Source organism: Pithys albifrons, chromosome 27, assembly GCF_047495875.1.
Source record: "Pithys albifrons albifrons isolate INPA30051 chromosome 27, PitAlb_v1, whole genome shotgun sequence".
Taxonomy (NCBI): Eukaryota; Metazoa; Chordata; class Aves; order Passeriformes; family Thamnophilidae; genus Pithys; species Pithys albifrons.
The window spans coordinates 1,807,230-1,820,234 of NC_092484.1; the positions used below are offsets into that span (position 1 = coordinate 1,807,230).

The 13,005-nt window shown below is 62.5% G+C and overlaps 1 protein-coding gene across 1 annotated transcript; it reads right to left on the reverse strand.

Moving 5' to 3' along the window:
- Positions 1-357: 357 nt before the first annotated feature.
- HCN2 (hyperpolarization activated cyclic nucleotide gated potassium and sodium channel 2) lies at positions 358-11,811 on the reverse strand. Its single transcript, XM_071577840.1, has 8 exons — positions 11,320-11,811; positions 5,420-5,843; positions 4,453-4,614; positions 3,562-3,780; positions 3,252-3,398; positions 2,714-2,954; positions 2,384-2,548; positions 358-2,260 (listed from the first exon to the last, which is right to left on the reverse strand). Exons 1-8 carry the CDS (start codon positions 11,760-11,762, stop codon positions 1,308-1,310), a joined length of 2,754 nt encoding a protein of 917 aa, XP_071433941.1. The 5' UTR covers positions 11,763-11,811; the 3' UTR covers positions 358-1,307.
- Positions 11,812-13,005: the final 1,194 nt, after the last annotated feature.

The window sequence follows — 13,005 nt, forward strand, 5'->3', positions numbered from 1 at the left end:
CCAGCCCTCCCCTCTACCAAGGTAGTGTTGGAGATGGTTGGCATCTTGCAGCTGGAGCTCTGTTTGATCCAGTTCTTGTCTGTGCCCTGTACCCAGTCACTCTGTCCCAGTCCTGCTCCCAGCTTCTTCCTGGCTGCTGCTGGGTGAGGGGAAAGCTGCTGGGAGGAGGCTTTTCACCTTGTAGCTTTTCTGGCAGGGAGTCAGCTCTTCAAAGGACAAAGCTGCATCCCGCAGCCCATGCTGGGGCTGTGCCCGGTGCTCAGGATCCCGGGGCTGGGCACAAGGAGCAGGAGCAGCCGGAGCCGCGGCGGGGAGGGACGGTGGCAAAGAAGCAGAGCCAGAGTCGTGCGTAGCTCTGTCAGCTGCTGACGTTTATTGCACAGGATGGGCTGGATGGGAAGGTGGACGCTTGGAGCGGGGCCCTGTCCCTCTGGCTGCTCAGCCGCGGGGTGCTTGGCTGGCACGGGCCCCACCCTCGCGGTACATTCAATGTGGAAGGCTCCAGAGTGCGAGGCAGCGAGGCACACGTGCACACACACACATCCCTGCACACACGGCCCTGTGCTCTCACACACACACACATACACACACACACACACGCACTTGGTACACGTGGTGGGTGCCTTCCCCCAGCCCCAGGGCTTGGGGCTCGGGCTCCAGCATCTGCCTCTGTCCTAGTGCTGCCTATGGGGACATGGGGCTGTGCTCACTCTCAGCCCCGGGGTGGGGACAGTGTGTTTGTGGGTGTTTACAAGCCTCAGGGCGACCATCCCTCAGACCCCCCACAACTTACCTCCAGTCCTGGACCGTCACCCCTCGCCTTGGGTCTGTGGGAGGGGCGCAGGGACACACACAGCGCCAGGGCTGCGCCGAGAGCCCAGGGAGGTGTCCTGTGGGTCACACACAGGGATGTGTTCAGGTCATAGATATCATACACAGAGTTGGTCATGGCGAGGATGCAGCTGTGGCTTCTATGGGCAGCCAGGGAGGCCAGGGGGCAGCGGGGCTTCGCTGCAGGGAGCGGGAGACAGGGCCAGACTTTGGTCGGAGATGACGCAGCCCGGGGCTCAGCCCGGTGACCCCGCGGTGTGGCAGGTGCAGCAGCCCCATGCCCACCCTCGGCAGCTGCCCCGCTCAGCAGCGGGCAGCAGGAGGGAGCCGGGGAGTGGGGCTGGCACCACAACGGGGGGTGGCAGCCGGTGGGGTGGCTGTGGCCCGAACCCCGCGGCACAGGGTGGACACGAGGCGAGAAGGGACTCCCTGCCGCAGCCCCTCCGGCGCGCGTGTCCCTGTGCCTGGTGCGGAGGTCACAAGTTGGAAGACAGCCTGGACTTGGCCGGGTCCGTGTCGGGCGTGCTGGCCGCCGAATCCTTGCGGGCCGCCGCCGAGTCCTGCGGCAGGGTGGGCGGCGGTGTGAGCCCCGGGCCCGAGGGCGCCGGGTGGGCTGGAGCCCCCCGCGAGGGCGCCTGGCCCCGCAGCCCCCCTGGGGGGCCCGGGCCCGGCGAGGCAGTGGCTGTGCCCCCGCCGATGGAGGTGGAGGACTCGCGGGCAGAGGCCGGGGGGCTCTGGGTGCTGCCGGCCGCCAGCCCGTGGGGCAGGGAGGGCTGCGAGGCCGAGAGGGGCCGCGAATCCTGGCTGAGGCTGCTGGTGTGCAGCGCCTGTGTGCTCTTGTGGGCAGCCAGGCGCTGGGGCGAGCCGGGCGCTGGCTGCTGGCTGAGGGACAGCTGGGAGCCCAGAGGCCCCGGGGCGCCTCCGTAGGCGAACGTCCGGCTGGCCAGCGGGCTTTGGGACGGCGGGCTGGCCGCGGCCGAGGCGAAGGCGCTGGTGGAGGCGGGCAGGGACGTGGGCTGCGCCGGGTCCTGCGAGGGCGAGGGGTTGCTGTGGGGCATGGGAGGCTGCGGCTGCGGTGGGGGGCTTTGCTGCAGCAGGACAGGGGAGACGGCGAAGGGGCTGGGCACGGCCTGGGCGTACTGCAAACGGCGCATCATGCGGGGCGAGCCCAGCGCCATGGAGCCCACCAGCGGGCTGGCCATCTGCGGGCAGAAGCTCATGGCGACGGCTTGCTGGAGGGTGGCGATGGCAGAGGTGACCTGGGGCTGGACGGGGCTGTACATGGCTGTGTGCTGCTGCAGCTCTGCCTGCTGCACCATCTCCCGGTCGTACTTGACGATCTCCTGGATGATCTCGTTCTCCTGGTTGTTGAAGACACCTGAGTTGAGGTCGTGCTGCACTTTGTGGAGCAGGATCGAATTCTTTTTCCCTGCAGAGAGAAGGCCGGGAGAGGGAGCACCATGAGACCCCATACTGCGACTATGCTGGGCTCCCATGGCTGTCCCCTCTACTGAAACACCCCTCTCCCTCTTAAGCTCCTCCCATGCCCTACCAATGCGGTCAAGACGATCAATGGCCACGGTCTCAAAGGCTCTTCTCATCATGGGGTACTCCTCCAGCACCTCATTGAAGTTGTCCACTGAGAGCGAGTAGAGGCGGCAGTAGGTGTCCGCACGGACACTGGCCGTGCGCCGGCCACGAGTCAGCAGACAGATCTCTGGGTGGAAAACACCAGATCAAAGATCAGAACACCACCAGTGAGGACAAAACAGTTTCAGGCCAGGATCATGGTGAGTGGTGGGTTCCCCAGGACAAGGTGGGTACCCCAGTGCCTCTCGCAGACCCCAAGAGGGGACCCAGACTCAGTTCTACAAGTGCTCACCTCCGAAGTATGAGCCATCAGAGAGTTTCATCTCCTTGTTGCCCTTGGTGAGGATGCTGACCACCCCATGCTGGATGAAGTACATCTTCTTGCCGATGGTGCCCTCACGGATGATGTAGTCACCCGGCTGGAACACCTCAAACTTCAGCTTGGTGAGCATTGCCGTGACAAAATTGGGGTCTGCATTGGCGAACAGTGGCATCGAGGCCACCAGCTTGCGGCAGTTGAAGTTGACAATCTCCTGCAGGGAAGCAGGTGAGCCCAGGAGGCTGGGACATGCTTCACCAGGGACATGCTCCCCACCCCAGGCAGGCTCACCTGCCAGGACACACTGGCACACTGATCTTGCATGGCCACACTCACACTCAGAGCTGCAGAGCTGCAGCAAGAGGTGTTCAACCCCAAGCATGTGCATGGCAGGAGCCAGTGCAACTCACACCACTTCTTGTCCCATGGCAGGGAGCCAGAGTTCTCTGCCTTTGTGGGGACAATCCCCATCCTCACTGCAGTATCCCACACCCAGCTCTCCAGCCCTCACCTCACGTAGGGGCTCGTTGAGCTCCCCCAGGATGCTGTCCTCGTCGAACATCTTGCCCTGGTAGCGATGCTCGTAATAGTCATGGATCTTCTGGCGGAAGTCGGCGGGCAGCTTGTGGAAGGACATGTACTGCTCCACCTGCTTGTACTGTGGGGAGAGGTGGTGTCAGCTGGGACCCCCACCCACATCCCCACTCCATCTCCTCATCCCTCACCAGAAACCCTCACCCCACCTTGGCTGCATGTCCAGGAGGAGACACACCAGCCAGTTGTAGAACAGAAGCCATGAGCCCTGTCCAGCCCAGTCCTACCTTCTCCTGGTACTGGCGCCGCGAGGAGTCCAGTGACTGGATGAGGGCAGTGGCGTGGCCGATGAACATGGCGTAGCAGGTGGCCCCCACAATCATGCTCAGCATGGTCAGCCAGATGTCCGTCATGCTCTCGGGTGCCTGCTTCCCATAGCCAATGCAGAGCATGTGGCTCATGGACTTGAAGAGGGCGAAGGAGTACAGCTCACTCCAGGAGTCGTTCTGCAGCGACAGGGACAGCGGCTCAGCCCATGCTGGCTTTTGGCCACACACACGTGTGTTGTGTCTGTGTCTGTGTCTGTGTGTGTGTGTGGTCACAGTCCTGGTTCTCTGCCTGCATCTCCCAGAAGCCCTCAGCAACAAGCATTTGTCAAAAAAGCAAATTTTTCAAACTTTCCAAACTTCCTGGAGATGCGGCCAGGGAAGAAGGGTGAGACAGGCAGGGGAGGTAAAGGAGAAAGCCAGATGGGAGAGAATAGAGCAAGGATGGAAACTTGACAGAATGGGATGAGACAGAGGGAGAAGAGCCATTTGCAGGAGGCTGCAGGGCTGAGAGGGAGCAATTAGAAACAGGGAACATTATTTATTAATAGCAGCTTTGTGGCTAATGAGCAGGAGAAGGCGGCAGGGGACAGGACCAAGAGCCCCATGTCAGCATATTCCTCCTACCCGGATCGATCCGCTGCTCCAGGTCCTGCGAGACCTCACCAGAGCAACATCAGCATCCGGCACCAGCTGCCCTGTGGGGTGTCCTGTGCCCCATGGGGCACTGCAGCCATGGCCTGAGAGGGGATGGCATCTCTTGGGGTCAGTGGATGGAGACCTGATGACATGAGGATGGGCAGGGCCGCAGGGGATCAGGCAGGAGTGTGATGGGGGGCAGATGGGACTCACCACCATCCCATTGATGGAGACCCAGCAGTTCTGGGGGAAATCCTGCAGCATGGGCACCAGGAACTGGAGGCAGCCGTCCCAGTGGCAGAGCAGCAGCATCATGCCAATGAGGTTGATGATCCTCATCACGGCGCTGGCCAGGTCATAGGTCATGTGGAAGATCTGCGAGTGGGTGGGTTGGCAGCAGGTGAGCATGGGAACCCTCCCCCACTGCCCAGCCCTGCTCAGGGCACCAACCCCTATGGCCTCGGCTGGAAGAGGCTCCCATGGGTGGCCCAGCTCCAGCTCTGAGGCTGCTGTGCTTCACCTGCCTATTTATAGCTGCTGGGATGCCGCTGGCCATGCTGCCGCCCAGGAAGCGGTAATGGCTGTGAGCCTTGATGAAAATCAGCCCAGGCCAGCGGATGCTCAAGGAGAGACAAATAGTCTGGGAACTGAGGAGGGAGCAGGGCAGCCCCCAGAGCACTGAGTGTAGGGTCCAGGCCAGAGCCACACAGCAAGCTGAGCAGGCCACCTCCAGACTCTACAGCATGTCCCTTGACAGTCCACACAGCCCTGAGTGGACCCTGTCTCCTGCTCTGGGGACCCTGAGGGCCAGGGGTCCTGCTGCCCTCTCTGGTGCTCCCCAAGCTCCTGTTGGGGCAGGAAGTCAGAGGGGAGAAAGGCAGGAGGTACTGAGCTGAGCAGGGCAAGAGGGTCCTGCTGCTGCTGGGGCAGGGGATGATGTAGCAGCTTGAGCCAGCTAGGCTGTCATCCATGGTGGCTGCTGTACCATGGCCCAGGGATGCCCCAAACCCTCCAGGCAGAGTCACAGGACCCATCAGCCCCACACACAGCCCTGCAGATCCCCTCCACCCTGTCAATTCTTCAGGCAGCCCCCAGCCCCACTGCACTTGCAGGGGCCCCTCCAGTCCCACTCCTTCTGGCCATCCTGTCACTGCCAGCACGTCCCACAGCAGGTCCTCACCTCCTCCCACTGGTGGATGTAGCGGATGAGCCGGGAGAGGCGGAGGAGCCGCAGGAGGCTGAGGATCTTGGTGAAGCGGACGATACGGAGGGCACGGGCTGTCTTGTAGACCTCTGAGTCTATGCCCTTCTCCACAATGAGGAAAACATAGTCCACAGGGATGGAGGATACAAAATCCACTACAAACCAGGTCTTGAGGTACTTCTTCTTGATCCTCTCAGGGTCCAGGATGATTTCCGTGTTGTCCTCAATGACAATTCCTGTCCGGAAGTTCAGCACCAAGTCCATCAGGAAGAAGGTGTCAGAGACCACATTGAACACGATCCAGGGCGCGGTGGTCTCCTCCTTGAAGAAGGTGATGCCCACAGGAATGATGATCAGGTTGCCCACCATGAAGAGGAGCATGGTGAAGTCCCAGTAAAATCTGGGGAGTGAGAAGATGGAGGGAGGAGTGTCACCAGTGCCCCACAGCCACCCCCCATGCTGCCACCATGCCCTGTCCTCAGGGACCTGCACTGCTGAGGTTCTGTCACTGTGATGCCACTCAACCACAGGAACCTCCCTCTCCCCAGAGACCACATCTTGCTCCCGTCTCTCCAAACACTGCCCCCGAGGTGATCCTGCAGCCATCAGAGCCCTTGACTGAGGTATCACGGTGTAGAGGGGGGTGCAGAATGAGGCTGGGGGCTCCTGCTGGGCTGGTTTGGCAGGAGGCAGCAGATTCTGGGGACAGGGGAGAATGATGACGCCAGACACTAGAGAGGGACAGCCTGCAGCCAAGCTGCCCCGGGAAAGCCCGTGGGCTGAGGACCCCCCAAACCGCCAGCAGCACTCAAGGTCGCAGGTGGAGGCAGGATGGGAGAATCGTAGGGAGAGTCCCTCCTTTCCTGCTCCCAAAGAGGGGACCCAAGTACAGAGATCAGTCCCCAGGCACAGCCAGGGCCACCCTACTCCGCACCTCCCTGGGCCAGGTTGGATCCTGGATTGGGGGGTGCCAGGGCGGGGGCTGCTCGTCAGTCCCCGCAGCGCGGCTGCGATGGAAGGAGCCGCCGCGGCTCCGGTGCAGCGGAGCACGTACGGCTGCAGCTGGCGGCGGCAGCGCCTGCAGCCCCGGCCAGACGCGGGGGCGGTGGGTGGGTGGGCGGCCCCCTCTGCCCCTGCCCCTGCCTGGACTGCGCGGCTTCTCCGCCCTCTCTTGCCTCACCCCATGCTTCTCCCCTTTCTCCTCGTCCCCTTCTTCTGGGCCACCGATGACCTTTCTGAGCATCTGCAAGGTCACAGAAGCTCTGTCGCGGCAGGATGGTGTGGGGGCCACCTGGGCTCTCCCTCGCCTGGCCGGGGGGGCAGGAGCAAGGGAATGGTCCTCAGTCCATGTGCTCACATATGCAGGACCCTCATCCACACATCTCCTCAGCCCACCCTGGGCAAGGGCCCTGGGAGCTGTGAGATGATAGGCAGGGGTGCCTTGACCATGCTGTGCCCTGGGGAAGGGGGATAAGGGGGAGACCCCCCTACACACAGGAAGGGTCGATGAGCCGGGTCTCCCCCTGTCACTGCGCAGATTAGCGCAGGACCAGAAGGAGCCGAGCATCCCAGCTCCTGACCTTTCTCCAATGACACCTTCCCCATGTGAGATGTTGTCGTGGCAACCGTGAGTGATGTCACTGCTGCAAAACGATGACTTCACACCAGGGCGGTCCCAAGGGTACCCTTGGCAGAGGAACTCTGGCCCCCCTGCACCCCTACACTGAGCTTCGGCCACTGGCACCAAACAGGCAGCAAGGCCACTGCCTATGGTGGGCCCTGCTAGACCCCGGGGCTCCCACACAATGCACAACCTGTCAGGGATGCCAGAATGAGCAGAGTCGCTGTGGGGCTGGATCTGTCCCCAGACCCCTGGCAGTTCCTGCTCAGCCTGACCCCACTGTGCTGCATGGATCCCACAGGGGCATCAGCCGTGCAAAGCTGCGAAGAACGAAGATTAAATAACCTCGCCAGCTGGGCAAAACTCTTCTCTGGCTCCAATCCCTCTGCAATCTGGCTGAGCCAGGGCAGAATTTGGCCTGTGGAGAAAGATAAACTACTCCTGATCCCCCATCACACACAACTGACCCTGTGCAATCGCCCCAGGCACCAGGGTGTGATGCCAACACTTTCTTCCTTGGAGGGTTTGGTGTGCATGGGAAAAAAGATCCAATCCAAGCTACTAAAAATATCTGAAAACAAATTAATCAGGATCCTTGACACCCCTCCCTTGCTTCTGACCCAATTGTATGACAGTGATGATGACAGGAGGTGCCCAAAGCCCCTGGAAGCAGGTGCTGCTGCCTTCCCACTACATCACTCACCCAACACTTGGCATAGCAGTGCTGCTCTGAGGTTCTGGGCAAGGTAAGAGTTGGTGCCAAGCCATACAGGGGGGCACAGCCACGGCGTGGTCCCTGCTCAAATCCATTGGCAGCACACAGAGCTCCAGGGACTGCCAGGCATGAACCAGCCACACCAGTCTACACTGATCCCATCAGCCAAGTTGCACGTGTGCCAGCCTGCCCAGCAGGATGGAGCTCCCTGAGACCCACCTCTGCAGGAGGAGCCCCCAAGGTCTGAGCCCTTTGGCCCTGATGTGGCCCAGCTTCACACAACCAGGATGCCTGGCATCAGTGCAGGATCAGCACAGAATTGGCACTTCTCAAACTCACACTAAATACTCATATCCTAAAAACGAGGTTGGTGTGAGAAGTGGGTTATGAAGCCAATGGTAGAAGTTTGCCCGAGCTGAGTGAGCAGCAGTGGCCAGCCCACTGTCCACATCCCAGTACAGCCAGCTGTGATGAATGATTGGTGCTGCTCTCTTGGCAAAGCCTTTTACTGTGGGGGTCCATGGAAAGGAGGGATAAAAGCAGACTACTCAAGGACCCAAACCTTCACAGTCCCCCCAGTCAGTCATGGCCTTTCCTCCCTGATGACTGATGGCTTCCAGCACTCCCAGGTCTGACTGCCCCACTCTGACATGGCAGAGAGAGGGGCCCAGCTCCACAACATCCTCACCAGAGGTAATGGGAACATCTGGACCAGTGACAGTGCTGGTACATCCACTGGGAACAACAGCAGCTGGGGAGTCTGGTCCCTCTGCTCAGTAGCCCCCACAGTGACACCATGAAGGCAAAGACCTCAGCTGAAACCATTTGATCCTGGTTGAGGAAGGCTCTAGCCAAGCAGCACCAGGGACATGTGCTCTGGAGGCATCTTTGCCCCCAGTTCAGGTGTGGGACCAGCTCTTGCAAGAGAAATTTGCCAGCAGTGACAACACCCTGCTCAGCCCCAGTCTCAGCCTAGTCTTGTGGAAGGCTGTGGGTGCCAGGCTGGCACTGGGGGATGCCAGTGTAGCCCACGGGCAGCCTCTCAGCAATCATGGGGTAATGGGCACTGCCACCACCCCTGAACCACTGGCTGGGCACAGCTCCTCCAGCCCCAAGAGCAATGCCCCAGGATGTGCAGAAACCACAACAGAAGCAATGAAGGATCTGGCACTGTCTGGGCTGTTCCTTCCAAAGCAGAGACCAGAAGTGGCAAAGCCAGCGATGAGCACCACTCAGCACCCAAAAGGAGGTGGCCCTGCTCCAGCACACACTTACAAGGTCTCTTTTATCAGATTTGCAGCTCAGGATCTCACCAGCCGCCTTGGCTGCTTCCTCATCATTCAATATTTATGTAAATAGCAACTTGGGTTCCTGGAGCAGATCTGTCCTAAATTGTGCCATCAGTGTGAGGACCCAGCAAGGCTGAATGATGCCAGTTATGAAATGATGTCACAGATGCAGATGGGTAGTGATTTTCTCTTAAGATGGGAAATGGGTTTTGCAGGGCAAACAAGACCAGGTCATGCTCCATTATCATTATTGGATAAATGCTTTTTGATTATTTTAAGGCAGGACAGTGTGGGATGGATGGACACATATCCCCAACATGCACAGGCAGAGCAGGTTCCTCACGCCCAGGCTCAGCCCCACGTGGGCCGATCCTGTTCCTGTGCATGGTTGTGGAGTTGGAGGATGCCGTGGCTCTGCCTGCAGCTCCTCCCCACTGGGCAGGGAACTCTCCTACGCCACTTCCAGTATCAAAACACAGGCAGCTGCTCTGCCCCAATGGGTTTCAAGTCTTGATAGTGGCTCTGGGAGGATGGAGCCCGTGCAGGGCAGGACAGCCAGGGTGACTCTCCAAGGTCACCTCGGCACCCGCCTGCTTGCTGCAAGTACCAGTCCAGGAAGAGATGCTGCTGCACTCTGGGGAAGCCTCTGAGGTCTGGAGCCCACTGCAGGCTCATCACAGGGAGAACCCACCCTCAGTAGTATTGTGGGCTCTGCCACCACCACTGTGGCTTTTCCAGGGTGGAGGAGTGGGGCAGGCTCTGACCACAGTGCAGGTGTGGGGGTCACCCCACTCCCAGCCTCCCCCAACATCCCACAGCTGCTGAGGGGCATGGGCAATGCTGAGGGGCCAAGGGCCCAAGGATCCACCTGGCACTACCACCTCTGCTCTGTCACAGCAGGGACAGTGGAGTTCCCTCCACCACAGGATTGGGAGTGATCAGGCAGTGAGGCTGTTGCTCACTCTGGCTCTGCAGCAGAACTCAGTGTCCAGACAGTGAGATGAGGAGGGGGCTCTGCTGGGTAGCCATGGCTGTGGAAGGGCACAAAATCTTGCGTAGGAAGGTGGCCCTGAGGGGAACCAACTGCTCCTCTGGAAGCTGCCAGATCAGCCCAGGGGCAGCGCATGAGGGCAGGAGCAGAGCAGGAGGTGCAAGTTCTGGTCCCTGCCCTGAGCCCACAACCACCTCCACCTGCCTCAGGGAGCCCTACGCCGTGGGGACTTGTCAGTGACAGCAGTGAGCAGAACCGAGGTCTGGCTCAGGAACATCCCCCAGCCAGGCACCCTGAGAAAAGCTGCCCCAAAGCACTCACCAGCTCAGAGTCAGAGGCCCTCAGCTGAGTCCCTCAGTCCCCCCAGCCTCTGGAAAGAGGCTCCCCCAGCCTCTTTGAGGTCGCTGGACCAGGGAGTCCCCAGTGTTGGCTCACCAGCAATGCCAGCAGGGTCTCAGTTCCCTCCACTCCTGCTAGGTGCCATGCTGCCTGCCCCAGACAGTGCAGCCATCCAGCCCTCCCTCCTGGCAGCTTTCACACGACCCGGGAAATATTTGCCACTCTGGAGCTCCCCAGGGCTCAGGGGAAAGGAAGGAGATGGAGCTGCAGAGCCTTTCTCCTGGGTTTCTCGTTCCTTGCCTGGAAGACACACAGGCTGGATCCTGGGGACTTAGGTCCTCTCAGAAGCGAGAAGAATACCCCGCAAACTGGTTGAACCCCAGGGACAGGATCAGGCCTCCATGGGGGAGGGGGAGCCATCACAACACTCTGCCTGGCAGCGGCTCAGCACATTCACCCTCCCCCAGCCCCAATCCTTCCCCAGGGAGGGGGACCCTGAACCCCAGGGCACTCCAGGGCCAGAGCCAAGGTCCAATGGGGCTTAGGAGGGCCGCGCTGGGCTGACCCTACCGAGGCTCCGAGAAGGACAAGGGGACGAGGGGATGCCCTTGCCTGGGCATTGAGAGGGCTCTCGGCATCCACGAAGCGGCGGCTGCCGCGCTGGGAAGGGGAATGCCTGGCTCAGCAGCGCTGGTGAGGGGGATGCCTGTCTCGGCTGCGCTGAGGAGGGGGATGCCTGGCTCGGCTGCGCTGGAGAGGAGGACGGCTGGCTCGGCCCCTCCCGCGCCCGGCGGCAGCTCAAGGTGCCCTCGGCCCGGCCGCACCGGCGGCCCCGCTCCCCAGCCCGGCCCGATGCTCGGCCCCGCGGGATGCGGGATGCAGGATGCAGGATGCGGTCGAGCTCCGCGGGTACCCGCGCACCTGAAGTCGCTGTAGGGATGGATGATCCAGGCCCCCGCCGACTTGACGCGTTCCTGCTCTCGCTCCACCGCCTTCTGCGAACCGAACATCCGCAGCGAGAACTTGTTGACGCCAGGCTGGAGCATCGCCCCGAACTGCCGCTGCATGAAGCTGGCCTGGCTCCCGCGGGCCTCCTCGCCCGCATCCTCGCCCGCGCCCTCCTCGGCTGCCTTGGCCCCGCCGGGGGACGCGCCGCCGCCGCCGCAGGAGAAGGAGACCTTGGGCTCGCGGGGCGGCTCCGGGCCGGGGCTGCGCGGCGGTTCCCCGCGACGGCACTCGCCGTTCGGGGACCCCTTCCCGCCGCGGCCCCGCGCCCGTCCCGTCGCCCCGCTGCGCTTCGCCCCATCGGTCGCCTCCTCCTCGGCCGCCGCCTCCCCGCCCGCCGCGCCGCGGCCCGCCCGCATCCTGCCGCCGCTGCCGCCGCCGAGGCCACCGGCGGCAGAGTGGCGCCCACCGCCGCGGCGGGGGCGGGCCGGGGCGGGCCGGGGGCGGGCGGCGGGGCCGGGCCGGGGACCGGGCGGCTCCGTAGCTCCCCCCGCCGGCACAGCGCTCGCCGGCGGGACCGGCTACCGCGATGTGCCGTCCACAATTTCGCCCCGACAGCCCCGGCCCACTCAGAGCAGTTCCCGGTGCGGGGCTGGGCGGTCCTCGCGGGGGGCTCTGCAGCCGCCGGCCCATCCGCTTCGCCCAAGTGGGAGTGCTGCCCATCTCGGGGCCAGGGGTGGACCCCACCGCCCCAGCAGGCACGGGGGATTTGTCCTCCCACAGGTCCAGGGACTCACCGCTGCAGCGCTGAGCCCTCCATGCACCGAGCTGATGGGCAACGGGAACCCTCAGGGTCGGTCCAAGGATGGAGATCCCGGACAGACATCCCGGGGCAGGGCCAGCACCCGCTGCTGGGTCCCACCGTGGCGAACACCCGCCAGCAAGGCCAGTGCTCTAGGCGCAGGGAACAGGGCATCGGGACCGGCACACCTCCTGCCCTCTGCCCCGGGAGCGCACTCGTCCCGCTGCGGCTCCCCCGGGCTGCGGGACGTGGGTGCCCGGCGGAGCGAGGAGCCCCGGTGAGCCCCGAGCACCCCTGAGCACCCGGCCACGAGAGTGGAGCCGCTCCGGCCGCGGCTCTGGGCAAGACCCGTCGGGTGGAGGATCCGCGTGAGTAACGAGACCGCGACGGTGGCACCATCTGGTGCCACGGCACAGAATGGCACCGGGCAGCGCGTCCCGTCACCACGACCGAGCCGGCGCTGAGCCCGGGCAGAAAACAGCAGCCACAGCCCCTGAACTGACCCCCATGGGAGGAGACACCCCAAAAGCTGTGCTGCGGGCCACAGCAGCCTCAATCTGCAACGGAACTCAGAAGGCTCAGCCCAGGTGCCTCCAAGAGCAGTCCATTTCTCCAAACCAGTCTGGAGAAAACAGCACTGCAGCTCCTCACCTGCCCCAAGCCCATGGAGAGACAGACTCTGCAGCTTCCTGTGAACGGGAGACTGGAGATGCTGGAGCCAAGAAGCCAGGCAGCAGCTCAGGGCTTGCTCCAAGGCAGCAGGAGGCAGGGGCTGAGCAGTGGTTCCTGCAGGGCCCAGAGCACCCACTCTCCCCTCAGGACAGAATGGGACACCACAGCCAAGGCCTGTTTGTGCCACC